Source organism: Chionomys nivalis, chromosome 3 (assembly GCF_950005125.1).
Source record: "Chionomys nivalis chromosome 3, mChiNiv1.1, whole genome shotgun sequence".
Lineage (NCBI taxonomy): Eukaryota > Metazoa > Chordata > Mammalia > Rodentia > Cricetidae > Chionomys > Chionomys nivalis.
In genome coordinates, this window is record NC_080088.1 from 9,705,598 (window position 1) to 9,731,383 (window position 25,786).

General features: G+C 37.2%; 1 protein-coding gene across 1 annotated transcript; it reads left to right on the top strand.

The window, feature by feature from the left end:
* The first annotated feature begins 4,864 nt into the window (after positions 1 to 4,864).
* Positions 4,865 to 5,470, top strand: LOC130871986 (keratin-associated protein 13-2-like). Its single transcript, XM_057765771.1, has one exon. The coding sequence runs from the start codon at positions 4,865 to 4,867 to the stop codon at positions 5,468 to 5,470; it is 606 nt and encodes a 201-aa protein (XP_057621754.1).
* The last annotated feature ends 20,316 nt before the right edge of the window (positions 5,471 to 25,786 follow it).

Sequence of the window (25,786 nt, forward strand, 5' to 3'; positions counted from 1 at the left end):
TGATGTTAGTTTTGAGCCTGTGTGAAATCTATGTCTAAATCAGCTCTGCCAGGTTCATCTTTGATCGTCTCCTTATTAACTAGGCACATTAAATAATTTCAATTTTATGATTTCATCATTCATATCATTGATTAACACTTGCACATTCTCAACTGTAGTCTCTTCAAATATAATCCCTACTTCATTCCCCTCTTGTTATTTTCAGACCCAGTTATAAGTAATGCATGCATTCTAATTGAATTCCTCAAGTCTTTTCTCCCTTTTCAATCATTTTGTCATGACCTTTAGTTTGGAAATTCCCTGTACTCATAATTTAGTTCACTATGTTGCAGCTGTGCTTAGGATCCTGATGAAGCCCATCCATATGTTTTTCAAATTAGTTGCTTATTTTTAAAATTTTAGTTAAATTCAATTGAATTATTTTTATTTTTCCCTCTAATTTCTTAATCATATCTTTTGTTCCCACATGTAATTATTTCTTGAACACAAAATGTTCCTGTTTCATATTGTCAGATTCTTCACATAGGTGTAGTCCTGTGTTCCTGAAAGATGGGTGTGGGTTTTGGACCATGTGTTGCTATCAAGTTTCATAATTTAATGTGAGGGTTATTTAAACAAATTTGGATGCTTTATCACTAGACAAAATGATCTGACAATGTCCCCATCATCCATGCAATGTGCTGCTGAGTGAATCAATGCTGTGTGAGACATGACTGCTCTTTAATGTTTCCTTCTGCCATACAAGAATCTTATGATCCACATTCTAATTTCTGTCACTCTCTTGTGTTTCAGGCTTCTTACATTTTTTCCATGCTCTGAGTAATAACAGACATTTCACATGGAAAAAGACTTTGTCCTCCTCTAGAGATTTCTTACTGTTAGTTCTGCCAGGCTGCTAGAATAAAGACTCCCATAACCTAGATCACTTCAATCCAATCAAGAAGATACAGGTTAAACTTTGGCTTCTGTCCTGTGTCCTTATAAGGATCTTCCCATTAGAAATTGTATTTTGCCTGTCAGGATTGGCTTTCTAAGATCTGGGGTATTTCTTAGAGCCATAAGTCTTTGAAAGGCCCTAAATTCCAAGTTTGTTCTTTAGTCTCATAAAATCTGTAGAAATTTCTTACAGCCTTAATCACAGCTGCCCAAATTAGGATATAACTTTAAGGGCATCACAGCTCCAAGTTAAGCATAGAAGTTATGGTTCATATAAGTTCTCTATCATTCTGCGATGATTCAGTATGTTCCTAATAATGTGTGTGTGTGCATTCACACATCTACATGAATGTATTCATGTACACATATATTTGTATATTTTTCTCTATTTTTCTGTTTTCCGTGGGAATATTAATCAATATTTTAAGCAATCTGCAACTGATAACTTTATAGAACTTTTACATACTTGTTTATATTCACATGACATAGAAATTATTATATGAGGGTGTAATCTCAGAGTTCACCACCTTAAGGTGATGACGCATTTTAAGCTTAAACAGGTTCAGACGCTACACCTGTGAGTGTCTGGCTTCTCTGTCTAATGCTAACTATCATCCTTACGCCACATATCTCTGCTTTCCACAGAGATACAAAAAGGTCTAATTTCATGGTTTTACATTATTCTGTTTCCTTCTCATTCTAAATTATCCTTACCTCTTTCCTTATTTCTTTTCATTTTTCTTGTAGTTGTGAATTTCAACGTAGCATCTCATTCCTTCATCTTTTAGCATCTTTTAGCACCTTGTTAGTGTCCCATGAGATGTCTTGGGTACACCCTGAACACTGACTACAAAAATGTCTATACAATCCTTCTTAAATACTTTTACCTTCATGAAAGTATGCTGAATCCCTGTAGAAGAGTTTATTGGAATTGAGTTCAGGTGTTAACAGCCACATTCCCAGGGCCAGAAGATGATGCTGTGAATCTAAGGAACTGTGGTTACAGACAGTTATGAACAATCATGTGTGTCCGGAGAACTGAACTCTGTTCTTTGGAAGAGAAAAAGTGTTCTAAAACATGTCCTGTCTCTCTAGCCCTGGAATCCCTGTTTACAATTCACTTTAGAACAAATTTAAGAAAGTAAGGATGTTTTAAGTTTAATTTTTATTTTAGTTGATGTGTTTATATGTGTGAGCACATGTTCATATGCTTGTGGATGTAGGTAGCCCTCTATACCAGAAAAGGGTGTTAGATTCCCTGGCGCTAGAGCTATTAGTGGTTGTGAGCTGCCTGACATGGGTGCTGGAAATCACACTGGTTCTCTGGATGTGTAACAAGTGCTCTTAACTGATGACACCAAGCAGCATATCTCTGATCTCATATAAAATTTTAAAAGTGGTATCTTGAAAAAAATGTTCAGAATTTATTAGAGGGAGAAGTGTGCTTCAGAATGGCATGCAGGAGTCTTTCTGTCATGAGCAAATTTTGATCACATGGAGTCAGATGTTCTTTGAATTAAAGTGTTCTAATTTAGTGATGTATGATGAAAAGAATATATTCTGCAACCCTTAAAAGTGTTACAATAGAATCTCAATACAAGACATAATAGTTTTGTTTGTGGAGATTCCAATCTAAATCAGTTTTAAAAGCTAGATCCCGGGACTATGAGTGGCAGATTCATTGACATTTTATATAGGTATATCAGAAGCCATGACTTTCTATGTGGTTAGGCTTCTTTGGAAATACCTCAAAGATCAAAAGACATATTTTCATCATCTACTTTAATAGAATACAAAATCAAATATCAGAAGCTTTTGTTGAACACCCTTCCAAGTCTTACATTTTATGTGAATTATTCTAGTTTCTCTGTTTCTATGGATAATTAGGTAAAATAATCATAGAGAGCTATACAGATGAAACAATACAATCTCAGGTGAATTTAGTTCAAAGGTAGGGATTTTTTAAAAAAATAACTTTAAATATCTCAACTTATGAGGACAAAATTATATATCTACAGAGACAAAAGTAACATAAACTATTCACATTAACAAGTTAACTTTGAGGTTACCTGAGAAAGAAATTGCCAAATTATTTCTCACATTATAGAATTACTATTTGTATTTAACTTCTATTTGTTCTTAAGAATAATTAAAGAGTTATTTATAGAACAACAATGAAAAACTAAGTGGAAAAGAATACTGCCATTGTTATCTTATTGATATGCTCTTCAGCCTGAAGCACAAAATAACAAAATATAAATTTTGTTCTTGAAGAACAGAAATCAAATATAGAATAGCTAATTTTCTTAATCTTCATATCTTCCCTTCTTAAATTTCCTAAAATCTATATTACCATTACAGTATTTTCCATATCACTATACATTTGATCTTTATGAGTATTGAAAATGGATTGTATTTAATAGAGAAATGTGAAAAAAATTGCCAGAAACTGTAGTAGTGCATCACCATTCTCTCTGAATATTTTTTCCATATAGTTTAACACAGAATATTCCATGAGTGAGCATAGGAAAAACTGGTTATACTGTGAGAATTTAATAAGCCTATTAAACATATTTTCAACTTTATAGTTTACTAGGAAAGAACAAACTAACAAATAAAAGTAAAAGAAAGCAAAGATGAAAATAGACAGCAAAATAAAATTTAAGCACAGAGCAAACAAAAAGGTAAATAAAAGTAGGAGGGAAAAAAGAACAGATGGGAGAAGAAGAGGAGGAGGAGAAGAAGAAGAAGAAAAGCGAGGAAGAAGAAGAGGGGAGAACTTTACACATTCATGTACTTCATACTTGGGCAGATAAGTGTTGATGGATACAGGGATATAGCCCTAAAATACCAGAAGAAATGACAGCATACTGCAAAGGCTAGAAATCTCAGTGATTATGAATGCAGGTAATGGAAAAAGAATAAGAAAATTCAAGTATGCTTAATTTGCAAAAAAAAAAAGGTTATTCAGGCATTGAAACTAGGCAGATCACAGTGTAAAAGTGCAGTAAACAAGATGGCATATACATTCAGCTTCATCACTGAGGAGGAAAGGGCAGTGGAGAGATCACATTTCAAGATAGCCTTAAAATATTCCAAAGTCTTGCTTTTAAAAATGCAAACAAAACAACAAAAACAATCAAATAGCTCAATTGAAAGATTGTGAAGTCCCTCCCTGTTCCTTCATTTTTATTATTATAATTATTTCTTCCCTTCATTGAACAAGTGAAACTCTTTCAGGTGAGATATTTTCAACAATTTCTTTGTAAGTAAGCAATACCCGCCCCCCAAAAGCTGCCCTTCTACCTTTGTTGCTTTTGTCTATTTTGAATGGGTCTCTATTTAATTTGTTACACACTGTGTAACTGAATTCCATGGTATAATTTTGTGTTCTGTTACCCCCACACTGAATTACCATAATGAAGTTAGACAGGATGGCAATAGAGGATGATAAGATGGAACATTCTTGTGAATGTTCTCATTCATATAGAAACAGATCCAGTATCCAGATAAGTAACATCATCTCCTTCTCCAGTTTTAGGGAAGAAGCACTCACTAGCAAAAGCAAGAGTATACCACCAAGTACAAGAAGGTAGCCCATAGTAGAGGACTGGAAAGGGCTGCTATAGCTATGATGGGGCAGGCATTAATATAAAATAGTCATAGCATTTTGTAGATAGGAGTAGCTCTTTGACCTTTATTACAACACTCATAAATATACTGTACTGAAAACTATTCAAACGCAACTACAATTACAGAGATTACTGTTCCACTCTTGTAAACCAGGAAACACATAGATACATCAAGGATGAGACTGTTGGATACCACACCTGTTCCTGAGAGTATATAAACCCAGCTCTCTACAGGGTGACATCCAAACTCAGAATCCTCTCAGGTACATCCAGCTGAGCTCACATCTTCTCTCAACATGGCCTACAGCTGCTGCTCTGGAAACTTCTCCTCCCGCTCCTTTAGGCGCTGCCTGCCCTCTTCAGGTTCCTCTTGCAGCTCTTCCTACCCCAGCAACCTGGTCTACACCACTAGCAGTTGCTCTCCCAGCCCCTGCCAGGTGGGATCTTCTCTGAACACCAGATGTCAGGAGACCTGCATTGAGCCCACCAGCTGCCAGAGGTCCTGTGTGGTGTCCAGCCCATGCCAGGTGGAATCCTCCCTCAACACCGACTGTCAGGAGACCTGCATTGAGCCCACCAGCTGCCAGAGATCCTGCGTGGTGTCCAGGCCCTGCCAGACAGCCTGCTACTACCCGAGGAGCTCCACACCTTGCAGTCCTTGCCGGGGAACATATGCTGGGTCTCTGAGCTTTGGATCCAGCAGCTGCCGTTCCCTGGGCTATGGATCTAGAAGCTGCTACTCAGGGGGCTGTGGATCCAGTGGCTTCAGATCTCTGAATTACAGGGTCCATCACTTTCCTACCAGTTTTTACAGGTCCTCTGTCTGTAGCCCACTCTATTTTCCCTCTAGGGGTTTCTATTCATCTTGTTACCAACCATTCTATACATCTGACTTCTGTTGATTATTCTGTTGACTTTCCAATGCCAATACTAAATGCTGATTCTGTAGTAAAATATTGTCTTTTCATTCCATCCTTAAGAAGTATTGATATTTTTTTTGTCTTCTGCTGTCTTTCTTTTCTAATCCTAAAATTTGTGTCTGTAAAACTGAAGGCTAAGGAAAAAATTAACTACATTCCTGATAAAATTGATAATTGTTCAATTCCCCTAAAATTACGAAGTCAAATAATTTTATCTTAATAAAACCTTCTTCTTGTTGCATAAATACATGTTTAATGTTATTATGTAAATCGAATGCATTATGGTTTCGATGACAAATAGTATTTAAGGACTTGTCTTTTCTCCAGTTGGTTTCACAATGAAGTTATTACTTTGGAAATTTGTGGAACCTTTACATGGTAGAATCTAACTGGAAGAATGAGATTATTTGCAGGGAAGAACTTGAGGTTTCTTGCCTTGTCGTGTGTCCTGTTCTGTGTATTTCCATGGACCACCAAGATGTGAACAACCAGCCTGCCATGGCAGCTGCTGTGATGTTTTCCTAACTATGTTGAAATGGATCCTCTAAGCATGGGCCAAAATAGTTTTTCTTCATGGTGTTGCTCTCTTTTTTGGGTCAGACATTTGGTGTAAGCTTAAGAAAAAATTATTCAATCCCTTAATTAACATTGATTGTGATTTCTTTGGTAAATTAGGTTTGGATGGCTAAGAGGGCTGTCACACTAATGCCATTATTCTCTAAGTATGATTCCTTCTTGCTGCAGATATTCCTGAGCACTCTGAGTTTTTACATGAAGCTTTTCTCTAACTAAAGATGCAAAGAACTGACAATCCTAGTTAAATTAGTGGCTACAGCATGCATTTCAAAGGGCAGAATCGGTTAGATATTTGAAGAATGCAAGAAAAATATAAGTTTACATGGTAAGGTCAATGCATGAAAGATATTAAGAGTAGATATTAATATCTGTATGATAATTCTCAACTTTGCGAAGTTAGCATGCAGGAGTATCACTTTTTAAAAAAAATTTAGTCCCCATAGCCCAATTAATATTTTCAATCTGTTAAAATTATTCCCATTTATATAAGCAGGAAGACAACAGATGTAAAAATAGCTAGGTCGAGCAGGTGTGAAGTTCTACCTGGGTTCTTGGCAATTATGCTAATTAAATCTAAGAGAAAACACTAGATCTTTAAATATTATTGAAAATGACTTAATGATCCCTTTAAAACACTTGAATAATATGGAATTATGCCATCTATACTTAGAAGAAAGAAATAAAAATCACATCAAGTATAGCAAAAATATTAGCTTTGTAATTAATATAAGGAATCAATATTCATATCAAACAACATTCACATGTTTTACCTAGCCTTGTTCTTTGAGATCATTGAACATTCTCTGAAAATAGGCGCAGAGTGCAGAGTATTGGACACCGGTCAAATGCTAATCTTATGTGTATGTCCCATCCATTTCATCATTTCCCTTCCTCTTTGCTGGTGTAGCAACTGAGTGTAAACTATGAAAACAGTGGCAGTCAGAGTTCCCTGTATTCCATGAGCTTATTCTGCAGTGGCAGAAACAGAAACAGAAGAATTACATCAATGTTAAACGATTCACTTAGGGTTATTGTAGTGTTTTGCTTGGGGGTCCACTGATTTGATCCACCTAGGACCTTTTCTCTGACGTCCTTTATTCCACAACTGACACTTTCCTTCCACTATGACCTCCTCCCCTTCCTTCCTTCATGACGATTTTTGGCAAATTAGTTATGGTGCCTAAATAGTTGCAGGGGAAAATGAGGTAAGATTGGGGAAAGAATTTACGACTATTATCATGAAAGTTGTGATGGGAAATAGTTACTCAGTCCTTTGCATAATGTCTCTAGGTTTTCATGATTTTACCACTCTACATTTATAATCATTACCGAAGAGAAATCGTCAGGTTCCCTTCCTCAAAGCACAGGCAGCTGCAAGGTTTGGAGAAAGGCTCTTGTGCTTCCTGGCCAGGCTGAGGTTAATTGGATATTGTCCCAAGATTTCAGACACGGGTGTGGCTTTCTGCATTTCAGAAGAATAGTATAGGGAGTCCATAATGCACAATCTTTGAATTATAATCATTTTATTAAGAAAATATAAAAGGGATATGCATTCAGTAAAACTCCTGCTTTGAACTTTTAAAATATTATTAGAATATAGTCATTATAGAAAATGAGAGATTTTCTTACGATATATTCAGAAGTGCACACTGAAATTTTAAAATCTTTGTTTCCTCATGGGCAAGTGATATATGGTACAATTTCCCTTCATGCTGCTTTGAAGCATCTTCCTTCAGTAGTGAGCCAGCTGGGTCATTACAGAGGTTCACAGCTTAGGTAGGGTGGCACTGTCCAATGTAGTATGGGCCTGTGAGACTTTTGCTTGTTTGTTTTGTTTACGAGTGTAGAAGACTGTTGTACCAGTCAGGACACAACAGCCATATCTTAGGATGTTATCGCTGCCACCACAAATTGGACCAAACTAGTATCAGCAATGTGATTATCTTTCAGTTCTGTAGGACTAAAGTCCTAGCATACAGAACTTAGTCCCTTTCTATCCCAGCAATTAAATGCATGACAGCGAACTGCGGTCTGCTAATTTGTAAGTTAATTCCACCTTTTGCAGTTCATAGGAAGCAGGCCAGCCATTTTCAGGATTGTAGCTGGTCGCTTCTACTCTTCCAGCATCCTCCTAATGCGCACGGACACACACACAGGCACGGCCAAAGATTTTGAACACGGAGGCTCACAAACAAAGCATTGGCTGCTCTCAGTTATAATCAACTGCCAAGGCTAATGGCTATCTGTTAGCCGACTGGTATTCTGTGCAGGTTTCCAAGAATTACTGTGACCAGTTTCCAGAAATCCTCTCATGAATAATTTCCAGACCTTGCTCTTCTACTCTTTCCACCTGTTGAGGTTAGGTCATCAGTGACTACCAACGCTCTTTGTCCTCTCCCACCATCATGCTAAACTATTTGCACTTTGTGCTAGGTATGCCTTTAAACTACTTCCAGTACCACCACCCCACCACCACTACCATTATTATTACACAAATTAGCCATCACTACTCTGAATTTCACTCCTGATACTTCTCAGTGTCACCATGATGTCCCCGAACCTACAGTCGATATACAAATGACCTAAAAATGTTGCATAAAAGTTACCCTCAATCTGTATATATATATAAGGCAAATAGGAACATAATTAAATTTCATGCTTCAGCTGGGAATTTCCCAAGATATTCTTATATTGTATACGTAAATACTTTGAGATCTGAGAATTTTTGAAATCTAAAATGCTTCTAATTCCCCCGCCCCCCAAAAAAACATTTGGTAAGGTACAATAAAGACACACCCTCATTTTCACCTCAGCATGGGAACTTTACCATTATATGGGTTCTCTTTCATACAAGTGATTTAGACATATTTCTGTAAATGACACCCACTCCTCTCTCTATGAAATGAAGAATAGTGTAGGAAAATGTGGCATCTCTATGCTAGTTAGACAAAGACTCTACTAGAAGAATCAAGTACCAAGCAAATAGTTAAGGTAAGTTACTGGTGCTGAAAGAGATTACATAAAATGAAACCCTAAAGTCTTAAAGGTCACATTCAGGGAAAAAAAAAAACACCCCATAGATGTAACAGAATAAATCTGGTTTTAAGGAGCAAGATTTGACAATATTGAAAACTGTATGCATTTGTCTGTCAAGATACAGAACCTCACCTAAGACCTTTATTCCCTTATGCTTCTATCTCAGTGACCCCTGCCCTCACAGTCAACTACTATGCAGTCTTTTTTTGTGCATGGGAGGCCCCTTGAAGGGAAGTTCATGTGGTATATTTGTGGGTATGTGCGCAGGTGCATCTGCAGGACAGAATTCAACATTGGATGTTGAACCCTATCTCTCTCCACTTTATTTTTAAAAACAGAATTTGAAGATCTCTATTTTGATTAAAATGACTTTGAAGATAGACAGTACCTCATGAGGTTGTTTCTTTTTGTTTATTCTGAAATAATATCTCACCAAGTAGCCCATAATTGCTTTAAATTCAATACATAAAAGATGGTCTGGAACTCATGATCTTCCTGCCTCAGTCTCTCTGTGTCATAATGATAGGCAGGCACCATGAAGGTCAACTGAAATGTTCTTCTATGCTGAGAATGGCTCATCACAGGCTTGATATTCTTGTGATTCAATAATTATTTACTTAAATAATACTAATGCTGCTAAGTGGTGTGTTCAAAAAAACATGAGGTACATTTTAAAATGTTTTAATTTTGTCATTTTAGACTAATATGTGAATGAACATATTTTCTTGGAAAATAGTAAAACATTTGCTCGTATGCATTCTCTACAGCAGCATTAGATGAATGCTGTTTGGAATACTGACTGGCACTGATAAGAAATTTGACAATGTGTTACTGAAGCATGACTAATGCAAAATATGGGAGTTCAGTTCAGGGGGAGTAAAGCTGTTATCTATAATCTCTAATGTGACAAGAATGCACAAATAGAAATTGTGAAATCCCTTGAATAGAAATGAATCAAGCCATTTCCCAGAAATTGGAGTACATGCATTGTTCCCTAGAAGTTGCTGCAGGTTGCCCAGGAACAAGAGGATTAACCATTCCTGGAATCACTGCTGTCTGGGTAATAGCAGTTTAAGACCTGAGCTACTGGGTTTGAGATTCACAGAACTAGTAGGCGGGATAAATGGTAGAGAAGATGGGAGAAAGTTGGAGGCCTGGTAGAGAGAGGACCTATTGGAGGTGGAGTGTCTGGTTGCAGCAAGGCTGCATTTTTCTAAATCTGAGCACCCAGATTCATAATTTATAAAGAGAAACATATCTTCATCCTGGTGAAGTTAAAGTAATGCTAAACCTTGAGATCTAAGAGCTAAGAGTACATCTCAGTAGTGTAGAGGTATCTGATCATATATATGACCCTGGATTTCGTCTGTAGAATAAAATATAGACTATAATGGAGTTTAAATAGTTGGAACAAGGCTAGGGTTAGCTATTTCTCAAGAGATCCTTGTGTGAAAATAGAATGTCAGGTATCATGATAAGATGATGATTTCATTAAAATTGCATATGATAGTGTGGCATTTAACTGTAGTATCAATTGAGATGATACATATCCATTGTTCACAGTGCTATAATTATCATTTGTCTATGAGGACTTTATTATGGTACTATGTGATTACTGTTCCATCTACTTCTCCAAAGAAATTTGATTTTTCTCACTAGAGTTTTCCATAGGCCAACAAACCACTCTAACGTCTGGTGTAAGTTTAACCATCAGGGATCACTCCGGTTGAGACAAAATGTATTCCTTAACATTTATGCCATATTTTCAAGATTGCTTTGAAAATGTTCACAATATATTACCACCCACAGAGATAACATATCTTTTTGTAAACCATATATGTTAAGAACAAAATAAATTTTAGGTCACAGGGAGGTTCCCGGTGCTGTTGTTTCAATTTCTCTTGGGGAAAGTTAAATGGAATTTTCTCATAATTTCAGTCCTTTTATATTTTCGGTAAAAGTGTAGAAATGGTCACTGTGGATTGATTATTGCTGTTGTTGGGGGAGATGATGATTGAGAAGAAAATAAGAAAAAATGGGGAGAAGGGAGATAGGCTCAATTGCATTAACAAAACCATGTCAAGAATGAAATTTAGGAACCAGAATGGTTATTCTTAGCTTTCTTCATGTCCAAACATAGAAGTTTCTCAGTCTCAAGGGCCTCATGATTACTGCAGGATTAACTTTATGATCTCTAAGTCACCTATGTCTCTCATGACTAGCATAATCATTCCCGTGTCTTTTCAATACACAACATTTTTCTTTAGGACTTTTTGCTTTTATTTTTGAGATTATAAAATGATTACCTAACTTCTTTCTTACTTGTCCTCCTTCCAAACCTTCCCATGTACCCTGCCTTGCCATATTTCAAATTCATGTCTTATTCCATTAATTTCTGTTATATACATAGATGTATATGACTGCACATATATATTCTTAAATTTAATCTCAGAATGTATAAATTTACTTACATGCATGCTTTCAGGGATGGCAATTGGTGCTGAATGACTAATCAGTGATCAAAGCCTGTTTACATTATCTCACGCTTTGGTCTCTCTTGCATTTTGGTCAATGTTTGATCAATTACCAATGGTTATTTGCAACTGATGGACTGTATTTTCAGAGGAGTGCACTTGTGATTTAATAAACTGGGATAAGAGTAATCATAGGCATATTACCAAGGGTGATGTCTGTATTTGCTCACTCTCATTTTCTTGTAGAAATTTAAGTTGCACATATTTGTTGATATAGCATTTGCAATTCTCAGACACATTGTTTAGGTGACTAGAGAGAGTACAATTAAATTATCATTAATTTTGATCCAAAATTCTTATATAAGGAATTTACTGGCTTCTTTCTTATATATTATAAGAATAATCCCCAGACAAATGTTCAATGTGCTTTAAGAACTTATTTATTTTTGTAATGCAACATCAGGTTAACTAAATAAATAAAACTTGAAGCTAATAATATTTTCCCTCCCCCTGGGAAAATATAATACCATGATGAGATTTTTTTTCATTCTTTGTAAAAACAGAATTTTTGTTTAACATAATTACTTCTTTCTGGGTTTCACACACATTTACCCACTTTTTGGTCTATGAAGAGTGATATAAATGTGAATATTATTTTAACAGTCTTGGATACCAAAGCTGGAGAATGTGACTTCACAGTTGAGAGGTTTTCTGCTCTAGAATAAGACCCAAATTCAGTTGCCAGTACTCAAATGCCTCCCAACCCTCTGCAGCTCCAGCTGTGAGGACAACAGTATGCGTGTGCACATAGAGACACACATGTGTATAGTACTAAAGTAAAATAAATTTTATATGAATCCTTAAACTAAAAAAATAAAGACTTGTTACTTTTTTTTTTTTTTTTTTTTTTTTTGGTTTTTCGAGACAGGGTTTCTCTGTGGTTTTGGAGCCTGTCCTGGAACTAGCTCTTGTAGACCAGGCTGGTCTCGAACTCACAGAGATCCGCCTGCCTCTGCCTCCCAAGTGCTGGGATTAAAGGCGTGCGCCACCACCGCCCGGCGACTTGTTACTTTTTAGCTATTGAAATGCTATGCACAATTTTTGGCAGTTCTGTTTTATATTGGCTTTTTGAGAATTTCATAAATATATTTTTATCATATGTGCCCCTTCCTTTTGCTCCATTCAGACACACATACCTTCCCTTCCCACCTAATACTGCATCCTTTTTATTTTAAAAGCCAAAAAGGCCAACTGGTGTTGCCCATAAATTCTTGGAATGTATGCCTTTCCATTGGAGCATGACAGATTTATCATGGGCTATACTCTTAATGAAAATTGACTCTCTCTCTTCCAGACACTTTTAATTTCCAGGAACTTCTCAACCGTGGTGGGCTTCCATAGCTACCTTCCTGCACAATGTTAGAACTTCCTTTCTGGAGTCTGTGCAGTCTTTTTTATGTGTCTGCTATCACTATGCAATTGTCCTGCTGTTTCTGAAATAATAGTGTTTCTTTTTCCGTATCCACAGTTTTTGGCCTCCATAATCTGTCCAGTCCTCTTCAACAAGGATCCTTAAGCCATGGAAAAAAGATAAAGGTGAAAACCTTATAAAAGTAGAAAAAAAATTAGAGACAAAACAAAATACCAATTTAGACTCCTCAAAGTTTGTAATTATCAAGTTTGCATTACAAAAAAATTTAATAATGTACACATGCATGTACATTTTAATTTTCTTTTCTCTATTTATACTATTTTCTTTATTGGTGCTGCTGTTGATATTGTTATTTTGAGACATGGTCTTTCAATGTAGCCCATACAGGCCATGAAACCTTGCTCTTCCTGCCCCTACATCTTTAGACCTGTCATCTAATTTTCTTCAGCACTTAGTTTTATATTCTGAACAATGATGTTTTGGGGGTCGTAGAATGAGTATGTACTTCATTTAGTGAAAATGAACTTATTATTGCCTTTCAGCTATTTGGCTATAAACAAATGAAAATAAAATTGTTGATATTTCTATGTAAGATCTGGATACTAGTGTGTACACCACTAGAAGTGAGATCATAGACTGATTGGTCTCAAGATGGCTGCAAATTATAATAAGCAAAGAAGATGAGTGACAGAAACAGAATCCATAGTTCAGATAAAGTAAACTACTGATTCCATTACTCAAATACCAGAATCCTGTGGAGCCACAGCCCAGTGAATAGAAACTTCTAGGTCTAAAGACAGGCAATGCCCCCACATTCACCAAAGAGAAGAAGTCTTGTATAAGCAATCTGGCAGAGACAATAAGACATCAAAATTCTTGGGTGGCATCGTCCTTGGTCTGACCATAGATGATGGCACTTAGGATGTCTGGTCGCCCGTGTACTCATGAACAATCTGCATAACATTGTGGGACAGGAGTCCAGTTGGCAGACATCAAGATATCAGCAGTTAGTCAGTCGTGTACATCGGCTTTCTGGAGAAGGAAGACACACAGGCAGAGGAATCCCTGGGGAACTGCAAGGCTTTGTAGGCAACCCTGAAAAGACTACAAGAAAACAACTCAGGAGCACTTGTGTGGGGACAACTTGACACAAGTGAGTACTTCTGAGTTATATTTATAAATATTTATATCTCCATGATTTTGTATTTATGTACTCTTGACTATAGGTCAAGAAATCTATAAGATCACCATTCCTCCATTTATACTCTACCATTTGCATACTAGCAAATCTACCAATTGTTTGTGATTACAGCCCTTTAATTCATTATACATAGTATTTATGGATGTATAATGTTCTCATTATATGCAAAACAATTAATTATCCTCTGTCAGAAATATCATGACTATTTCTATTAATCAATTTGTCAATCTGGCCAGAAATACCCCTCCTCTAGTATGCTGTCCATGCTTATCTTCCTCCTGCTTTTTGGGTCAGAACTTCCTTCTAAGAATACACTGAGATTGCATTCCTTTTGTTTCATATTGTAGGAACATTTTTTTTTCTTGTTTAAAAGGCTTCATGGGGCAGAAGAGATGGATCAACTGTTAAGAATACTGGATGCTTTTTTAGAAGGCTCAGGTTCAATTCCTAGCATCCACATAGTGACTCAAACTGTCTAGAACTCCACTTCCAGAGATTAACATGCTGTTTTGGCTTCTGCTGACACCAGACGTGCATGTGGTACACAGCCATGTATGTAGATAAAATGCTCGTATTTGTGAAATAAATATACAGATAAACAATTTAAAGACTTTATAAAGATTAACCCACTTATTCTCATTAAATTCTGGTTGAGAATAGGCATATGTTTGTTAGGAAACTTAATTCAGGATAACTGACTGGTAGTTTCATGTGAATTGTAAATAAGTAGTGTGTGTGTGTGTGTGTACGTGTGTGTTTGTCCATGTGTGTACATGTGTGTTTATGTGCAAAATGCGTTTTTTTTTTGTGTGTGTGTGTGATATCTTAGTCTAAGCACATATATAGCATGTCAATGTACTGAACAATTAACCCTAGCCCAAGGCTTGCAGGAATGTATCATCACATTGTCTTAGGAGAAAAGATCTGGTACTGTCCATTTCACAGTTTGTACCAGCTTTCCAGAATACAATCAGCACTAATAGACACCAGTTCTCTCTTCAGGCTCATTCAGTTTTAGCTCTGAAAATTTCATGATATGCTCTGTCTTCCTTTTGGCTTTGCCAATCAAAGAGTTCCTATGCATCAGAAAAATTTTAGATATTGACTTTAGAATTGAGAACTGTGAAGACTTTTGATATACGATGAGTATTTATTTATCTTTAAAATATGTTGGTCATGGCAGACACTTTGCTCTTTGAAAGGTGTATTTAGTAACTGCCTTTATTTTTCATTATCATTCATAGGTTCATGTGTCATACAGGGCTTCTCACCTCCAGAAGACTAAGTAAAAGTATGACTTATAGAATAGGTAGCACAGAAATCCACACTCGCCTGATACAGTTCTGCTCAGACCAAGACTAGAGAGCTACAGGCCAGCAGGGTTCCTCAAGGCCCTGACTGACAGAAGACATCCATGGGCTCCCCTTGTGCTACTGGTCAGGTGGGCCCCAATAAACAAATATGTGGTAGAGAAATGGGAGAGAAAGAGAAGCAGAATGGTTCATGCTCTGAAAAGAGGCAGAAAGGAAGAAATGAAGGCAGTGAGGCTCATGGGGAACGTCTGTTTGCTACCAGGGTATATGCTGAAGTCTGTGCTGTGATATTACCAAGGGCCATGTCTTGGTCCATGTTCCAGCTGTATCTGGAGTCATCTTTGTTGAAGTCTGTGACTCAAGTTGTCACTAGGGCTCACAAAGAGACCCAGGATCTTGGAAGCAGCCTGTGGCCTTGTTGGAGTCTGGGGCTGTGCCACAGCAGGGGTCAACAGATCTGGGTGGCCTGGGTTGATATCCAGGGCCATGGTGTCTTCCAGGACCAGTCTGATGTCAAGAGCCATGTCTGAGTTCATGGATTTAAAGTGGCCATGGTCTGAATGAATGTATGTGGCTTCTGTTTGCCACTGAAGGCCATGAGAATGCCCAGAGTCAGGTCAGCTATCTTAGTCCTGGCTTGTGTCCAAGGGCCATGATGCATGCAGATCTGAGTTTCCTGCACTGTTACCCAATGTCCGGTGACTTCTGGTCCAGAGCTGCAGCTGAGGGCCTTGTTTGGATTAGTGGTCCAGATGCAGTAGCAGTCTGTGTTGAGGTTTGTGGCCCACGTCACTCTGGGAGTCCTTAGGAACCATGTGAGATGAAATCAGTGGACAATGCTGAGCCATCCCTACCCTTTGCTGGCCCAGAGAAAGCTGGCCTTGCCTTTCACTGAACACTGCAGCAAGAAAGCCAGCTCTGACCTTCACCTCGGACATCAGTGAGCCTACCCTGAGGACATGGACACAGGCGAGCTGACTCCTTGCCTGAGGTGTGTAACCCCAGTGGTGACCTGATCAACTTAGGTACCACTCAGGCCCACAACTGGACCTTGGGTTGACCCATTGTAATATCTATCCCAGCTAGAACCTGCTGGAGCTTGTGAAGGTCATGGTTCTGTGGAAAAATACCAGCAAAATCTCCAAGACTTGGGGCCTCCATGGGATAGCCCAGAGTAGTTCTGTGAGGATCTGGTAATGATGGTGTGTACCAGAAACCAGCGGCTTTGAACTAGACCAGTAACTCGTTACAATGAACTTTTGTTAGTAAAGCTGATAGAGAAAAATAATATGCTGTATGACACACTGAGGCCCCTAGTGCCATGAGAGAGAATAAGAGATGCTGAAGAGGTGGAAAAGAAGGAGAAATAAAAGGTTTGTTTGTTTGCTTGGTTGCTTTGTTTTGTAGTCTTTCACTGGGGGGGCAGTGCTGCAGGTGTGAAGGGAGCTATGGAAGGACCAGGAGATGGGTAGAACTGAGGTGCATGGCATGAAATTTCCAAAAATCAATAAAAAATTTAAATTAAAAGAAAGAATAGGGCTGGAGAGATGGCTCAGAGGTTAAGAGCATTGCCCGCTCTTCCAAAGGTCCTGAGTTCTATTCCCGGCAACTACATGGTGGCTCACAACCATCTGTAATGGGGTCTGGTGCCCTCTTCTGGCCTGCAGGGATATGTGCAGGCAGAACACTGTATACATAATAAATAAATAAACAATCACAAGCAAAAAAAAAAAAAGAAAGAAAGAATAGCAAGAAACATAACAGTCGGGGAATCATGAAAAGGCAGTCTACACGCTAAGTAACTCTTGTTTTCGACTTCTAAATGATGGATTTTCTTCCTACTTCAATTCTTTTTTTCTTAATTTTCTCCTTCCAAGAGACTCCTGGAAAAGCCTGAATAAACTTACCTGGCAGTATCATCTTGTGCCCCTGATATTTTATTTTCTCTTTCACAGTAGATACTCCAGTAAGCATTGGAATGAAATATGAAGATTTCATTTTGTGTCGATTCCATTGTATGTATCTATCTCACTGTCTCTCTACCTGATTTCCTCATGTCAATATTCTAGTAGTCTCTCCCCCACGTCCTGAAGGAGCTTGTCAGTTCAGTTTCCACTTTACACGAATCTACACGCATCATCAGCTGGAAACTCATGTTCAGTTATTCAGAGTTTATAACACAGCGCTCAGTATAAAGCTCCAGGCACAGAAAACACATTTCTCTCTTTGCATTATTTAAAGACAGTCACATTAAACATAGTTCATCTTTAAACCTATCTGGGATGTTTTATATTCTCCTTCAGCTGGTTATTCAAGACTGTTAAGGTTGCTCACATATGAGGATCTGGGCTTCTGTTCTTACAGTCTGATTTCTTGTTCTGCCTTGATTTTTCCGATAAACTAACTCTACTATGCAGCCAGATGAATTTATGACATGCGGATTGAAAAGATCAGCAATGAGAAGCAGTTATAAATAAGTGTGTAGATAAATAGTGTCCCTTGGTCAAGTTTGGATTATCTACAAGGCCCCCTTAGTATCTCAGGGATTGGCTTCTCAAAGATAGATTAATTTCCCTCTGCAGAGAATAGATTTCCTTCTTTTTTTTTTTTTTTTGGTTTTTTTTTTTTTTTTTTTTTTTTGGTTTTTCAAGACAGGGTTTCTCTGTGGTTTTGGAGCCTGTCCTGGAACTAGCTCTGTAGACCAGGCTGGTCTCGAACTCACAGAGATCCGCCTGCCTCTGCCTCCCAAGTGCTGGGATTAAAGGCGTGCGCCACCACCGCCCGGCTAGATTTCCTTCTATAACTGTATTTGACTGTACTATTATTCTTTTGGAAGACTTAACATAAATTACAGCTAGACGATTTGGCACCCAGGATGCACTCACTATCTTAACATAAGTTAGACTCTTCTCCTGAAAGCAAGGCTTGTTTATAGTAATTATACACATTAAAATGTTGCCCACTTGGTCCTGAACTAGTTCCTAACTAAGCAGAAACAGGGGGAGAACATACTTGAATAATAACCAAGAAACTTTCCAAGTCTTCTAATACCTTATCTGTCATGTGTGATACAAGGATTTTAGTATCTACATGGATACGTATTTTTACATCATAGCAAATTACAAGTTGGCAGGAACAAGTATCTTGATATTAAATAACTTAATATTGTTCTAAATGTAATTTATATGGCATCTGGTAAAATTAGTTTTATAAAACATATGAAGATATTTAAAGAGATTAAAAAGTAAGTTGAGACTGGTCAAATAGAAAGCAATTTTAGTAGCAAAGGAGTACAACCTGGTAAGGTATGAGGTGACTGTCACATATAAACAGAGATGCTGTGTCCCTAGATAGCCTCTCTGGGCTGACTTTTGCTATGATATGCACATTCCAGTATAATTCTCTAAATGCGTTGTTTACAAATCTCTTTATACTCCTCTGATATTGTAGTAGGAGTCTGATTGTGTGTTCCAGTCTGCCTAGACTCCCAAAGTAATCACGCAGAAACTGTATTAATTACAACACTGCTTGGCCTGTTAGCTTATGCATATTCCTAGAAATCTCTTACATATTAAATTAACCCATTTCCATTATTTAGTATTTTACCACGAGGCTCGTGGCCTACCTAGTGGTTTGTGTCTTTCTCCCCTCGCAGTCTCCCTGACTCCAACTTCTTTCTCTCAGCATTTGGTTTAGTTTTCCATGCCTAGCTCTATTATGCAAGCCACTAGCCAAAATGTTTATTCATTAACCAATAAAAGCAACACATAAAAAGAAGGACTTCTCACATCACAGTATGTCAACTTTTCATTCATAATTTCAAAATTCTCCTTATTCTTTCTCATTGCATTGATATCTTTGCTTCCTGCAAAATTCCCCCTCTTTCATAGTCTTTGATGGTGTCCTTACAGGGCTGGGACCAACTGTGAACTCCTGATCTCCCTTGGGTTTTCATTTCTTCTTGTTTGAAGTTAGTTCAGTTTGTCAGATTTCTTTGTCATAATTCCTGTGGGACTCTACACATTGATGGATAGAGAAATTCTTTGTGCTATGTTTTTTTATCTGTGTACAAAGATAATTATTTTTGTAACTAACTATAAATATAATCAATATGCTACTGATCATGTCAGTTCACTACTTTCTATATGAAATATATGAATAATATGAATCACAAAATAAAATTCTAAAATGAAATTTACAAGTCTACTTTGAAATAGCAAACAAAAAATATGAGATTTCATTTGAGTACTTTTATTTCCAGCCATGTTTAATAGAAGTATTAGATCACATAAGGTGAAAGTTTATGTTCCTCAACTAAAAGTAATTCTTACAAAGGATAATTGACTTCCTCCTTATACATATACAAAAGTTAGTAAGAGGTAAAATACTTAAATAAATTAAAGGGTATTTTTTCTTTCACCCACTCAACACTAAATCAGGAAAGCTACTTTTGATTTTGTACAAAATGTTCATATGACCAAATTTTCCCACTTGTATTTTCCACATAAATGTTCTATATTTAAAGGAAATATAATGCATGCTTCTCTTGACATTATTCACAGAGAGTCTGCTTTGTAATATAGAGACAGAAACCAGAAGTTTTAGAGAGAGAAAATATTGAAAGTCTAAAATAGACACATCAATCTGTCAGATTTCGCAAAGTTTCTCTAAGAGGCCTAGCAAGACTGAACATAGCTTCCCAGAACAAAGTAAGAAACACACACATGCTTCCCTGGATTAAACCAAGAAACTAACAATGTATTTTGAAGCCAGAATGTATGATATTTAAGCTAATATTTATTTGTTTTTCTTCAGCTATTTGTGAATAAGATGTATGAGTATAAATTATGTTATTTCCCTAAAGTTAATTCACATTGTATAAGCACAATTTTTCACTGAATGGCCTAACGATTTTATTCCACTAATTCCATTAATTTACCAAATAGATCATTCACTAAGCTCTATATATTTTCCATGCCATTTTTTTTTGCCAGTAGATTGCAACTGAAGGAAAAATAAGTAACAACTGTTTAGAAGATTCCAAATAGGAGTATTTTTCTCAAAACAGTGAAGCTAGTGATTTGCTTAGAGGTTAGACCTGTAAGGGTTACTTAGAAGGTCTTAACCTGATGTGAGCTTCCCCTCTGTGTGCACTGAATACGTTTTATTTCCATTGGTTAATAAAAAATCTGCTTTGGACTATGGCAGTATAGAATATAGATAGGCAGGGAAACTTAACTGAATGCAAAAAATAATAATGTGCAACTCAGGCAGATATCATGTAGTCACCCAAGAAGCAAGATATGAGGTAACAAACAATGAGCCTTGTGGCAAAATATAAAATAATAAAAATGAGTTAATTTAAGATGTAAGAGGTAGTTAAAAGTATGCCTAAGCCTTTGGTCAAACACTGTTGTAATTAATATTGTTTTGTGTGATTATTCAGGTCTGGGTAGCCAAGAAACGAAAGCATAGTCTCTACTTTAAAATGGTACCCATTGTCGGGCATAGATTCACATAAGATCTAAAAAAGCTTAAAAAAAAGAAAAAAAGAAAAGAAGGTTTCTAGACCCACAAACAGGAGCCAAGTGCAGCTTCTTGGTAGCTTCATTTTTTTCCAGATAAGCTCTCTGTTTGTTGGTGACAAACAGATGCCTGGCTCTTTTTTAAAAATGACATCCTGGTTCTTGCTGGCTGCAAAAAGAATTTTTTTTTTGAACAGTCCTGCTGTGAAGCACTTGAATGGGTTTTGTTGGCAGCTTGCTACAAGTTACTTGGTGGTAGTGAGAGCCAACTACTTCCCAGAGTTGGGATGGCAATCATGACTCCCAGATCTGTCAGTAAACTTACCTCTGCCATATTGAAAAGCCAAGCAGGGTGGAACCAACAGCTAAAGTGGCCACTCTTGTTCTAGACATTCCTGCTTAATAGTTTACAACAGTGATCCCAAAAGGATTACATGTACAAAATAAAAACAGATTCAAACAAAAGTCAACCTCTAAATAAGTCGTAGTGTGTTTAAAAAATATACGTAGGCTTAAGAATAGGTATAGACAGTTTTAAAAGAATAGTTTTTAAAATAAAACAAATAAAAGTCTTTGAATAAAACAGTAAAAAGAATATTAAAAGTCAGTAAAAGTATATATAGTCTAGATTATGTATACTATTGTGTTTGCTTCCAGAGAAACGTCTGATTGTGGGGACTGCTAAGCTAAAAAAACATAAAGGTATTGTGACTTCAAAATTTGAGTCTAAGATTATGTTACTTTGGAAAAGAAATTCTGCTTCTGTTTTCACAGAGGTTGGGAACCTGTGGATTCCTTCCAGGCTAGTGTGGTTTGATAAAACAAGAACCCCTAAAATGTCTCCATTTACCCTAAATATACTTTGTCCAACAAATGGCAGAAAAAAGTTTAAATAAAACAACACCCAAATTTTCAAAATGATTATTTATGGACATTTGTTTTTATTTAAAGGGAATTGATTATAAGTGGTTAATGGTCACAATAATCTCTTTCTAGAAAGGAGAAATATGATATAGAAATGAATACTTTACATTGGTATGGACTATGGTTTATTGGTACAGATTTAAGATCAATTTTGTTATATGTATATGTCTATTCTTATTTAAGATATTATGCTTATAAAGCTCATTTAAAATTGTAATGTATATTAAAAATTACAGATTAATAGTTATTTATTTTTTAAAGATTTATTTATTGTGTATACAACATTTTTTCCATGTATGCTTGTATGCCAGAAGAGGGCACCAGATCTCATTATAGATGGCTGTGAGCCAGCATGTGATTGCTGGGAATTGAACTCAGGACCTCTGGAAGAGTAGTCAGTGCTTTTAAGCTCTGAGCCATCTCTCCAGCCCTAGATAATTATTTATAATAGTCAGACTTGTAGTTATGTTAGTTAGGGTTCCTAGATGTACAGACAAATATTTCGGCTAGATAATCTTCAACACTTTAAAGATCTACAGAATATGGCATTTTAAATGTTTTAAGAACTTATATGATTTTCAACAGTGAGAAATGTCTCCTACTGGCAGTACCAATTACATTAGAGAGGTTGGTGGACATTAAAGAAACGCATTATGAAATTTCCCTTCAATGTGACAAGGCTAACCATTTGGTCAAGAAACTGCTCTTGCCTAGATCTGATGATGCTGTATGAACTGGGTATGTGGGACCCACAAAAGAGTGATTGCTAAACTTCCCGAAAGAAGGTGAGAGAGTCAGTCCTTCAGAGTTCCTGCTTTGTAAAAAAGTCTGCCAGACATTCAGCAGAACACAGAAGAAAGTAACTGACAAACAGGCAATATAGGCAAAACAGTCTTTCAAATTTTGTGCTTCATAGAAAAGTCTGACGGATACTATGGGACTTTAGGCTTAATATGGATGCCACAACATTACAGAATAACTTTGGGTGACTATACAGGCAGCAAGATGTCTGTCTCTGTCAATTCTAGAGTTTTCAAGGTTACTTACAATGTACTTCCTATTTACTTAGGTAATATTATATCCTTCTGGGGTCTTTGATGAAGTTGAAGACAGATAGTTATAGTTTTCCTTAGTTATGATAATAAACTAAATATAAAACTTTAGACTCACAAAGGCAAAATAGATGACAGAATAGTTTCTTTAATTTTGCCAGATACAAATAGACTAAATATTGTAACTGTAATTCTTTCTTGATATCTGTTTTATATATGTAATTTTAGTATGTTAAGGAAAAAAATCTTCCATTTTATTTAAACAAAAAAAGGGAAGATGATGTGGGATTCCCCTCTGTATGCTTTTAACAAGTTTTATTACCATTGATTTAAAAAGGAGGCTAATTTGGCCTACGACAGGGTAGAATATAGCTAGGTGGGAAAACTAAGCTGCATGAAGGAAAAAAGAAGGCGCAGTCAGGAAAATGCCATGTAGCTGCCCAAAAAGCAAGATGTGTGGTAACAAACAAGGAGCCTCCTGGTAAAATATAAGATAATAAAAATGAATTAATTTTAGATATAAAGCTAGCTAGAAACATGTCTAAGCCATTGTCCAAACTGTGTTATAATTAATATAGTTTCCATGTGATTATTCAGGTCTGGGTGGCCAGGACATGAAAGTCTCTGTTTACACTAGCCTATTCACATACTAATTCATAGAAACTAGATCCACTGGTTGCCCTGGGGAAGTCTGGTAGCTCCTAGAGGCATGTAACCCTTGAGAGAGCAGTGTGGTCATAGATTTGGGTGAAGACAGTATGTGGTGTGAGAGGTCCTTCTGCCAATGTGGTGCTTTCATTGGTTAATGAATATTGAAAATGCCCTGGCCTGTTGATAGGAGAGAGCTTAGGTAGGCTGGAAAGATAGAACTGAATTCTAGAAGGAAGAAAGCAGAGTCAGGGAGAAGCCATGGATCCTCCACCTGAGACAGACGCTGGTTAGATATTTGTCAGTAAGTCACTGCCACATCGTGATATACAGATTAATATAAATGGGTTAGCCAAGGACAATGGGACTGGGTTTTTTTTATTAATTAATTTATTTAATTATTAAAGATTTCTGCCTCTTCCCCGCCACCACCTCCCATTACCCCCCCTCCCCCAATCAAGTCTTCCTCCCTCCTCAGCCCAAAGAGCAAGCAGGTTTCCCTGCCCTGTGGGAGGTCCAAGGACCACCCACCTCCATCCAGGTCTATTAAGGTGAGCATCCAAACTACCTAGGCTCCCACAAAGCCATTACGTGCAATAGGAACAAGAACCCATTGCCATTGTTCTTCAGTTCTCAATAGTCCTCATTGTCCGTTATGTTCAGCAAGACCGGTTTTGTCCCATGCTTTTTCAGACCTCGGCCAGTTGGCCTTGGTGAGTTCCCGATAGAACATCTCCATTGCCTCAGTGTGTGGGTGCACCCCTCGCGGTCCTGAGTTCCTTGCTCGTGCTCTTTCTCCTTCTGCTCCTCCTTTGGATCGTGAGACTTCAGTCCAGTGCTCCAATGTTGGTCTCTGTCTCTGTCTTCTTTTATCGCCTAATGAAGGTTAATATTCAGGAGGATGCTTATATGTTTTTCTTACTGTATGTACTGGCTTTGTGGGATCCTAGTCCGTTTGGATGCTCACCTTCCTAGACCTGGATGGAGAGGGGAGGACCTTCGACTTCCCACAGGGCAGGGAACCCTGACTGCTCTTTGGACTGGAGAGGGAGGGGGAGGGGAGTGGGATGAGGGGGAGGGAAAAGAGAGGCAGGGAGGAGGTGGAAATTTTTAATAAAAAAATAAAATATATAAAAAAATCCCAATGTGAATTTGACTTTTAAAACTTAATAAACTCTAAAGCTCAAAAAAAAAAATCTGAAATCACTCAAACCTTGGGCAACTGAGCAGATAGATGCTTTTAGATCCATTGCCTAGGGAACTGCAGTTTCTGGATCCAAAGCCCCATGATGCAACATACCTCAAGATCTATGAGCGATAGTTACTGACAAGCATGATAATTAAGCCAGTTAAGAGTTTTAAGTTCTATGTATTAATGGATTGATTAAGAACTGATGTGAGCTTCTGAAAAGTCTCCCAGTGCCAAGTTCAAGCATAAAGAGTTTTTAAAGGAAAAACCCACAAAGATACATCAAAGTTGGATGAGGGTCAGCATAACCTTGAAACTTTTGTTCCTGGCAGAGCTTAGTAGTCATTTTGGAGATAACTTGACAATTATTTGGGTTAGTGCATGAGACATGTACTAATCATGGTCTAGGCCATGGAAATATCAAATGTCAATTGTGTTGCCAAGGCAGACACAAGAGTTTGGAGGAGGGAGCTGGGGGTTGAGAATTGTCTTAGTAAATACAAAATGGAATCAGAATAGAATGGTATGATCTTAGTCATGCTGAGCAGATGTTCGTGCTATAGACCAGCTTGCTGGGGTAGAGAGTATCTCTGGGGGAACCTGAGGCAGCCAGGGAGTATCTAAGGGTGGGGGATAAGTAGTCTGCAGATTAGTAGTTGTATGATATTTTGAGAGGAGGCGTGAGCTCAGCTGAATATAACTAAGATTCTGAATTTAATGACTTCTTCTGAACCAGGACTCATTTATGGTCTTAATCAGAGATATGGCCTTGTATTATTTAAGTTTCCTTTCTTTCATCCTTTCTTTCATCCTTTCTTTCTTTCATCCTTTCTTTCTTTCTTTCATCCTTTCTTTCTTTCTTTCTTTCTTTCTTTCTTTCTTTCTTTCTTTCTCCCTTTCTTCTTTCTTTCTGACAACATCTCCATAT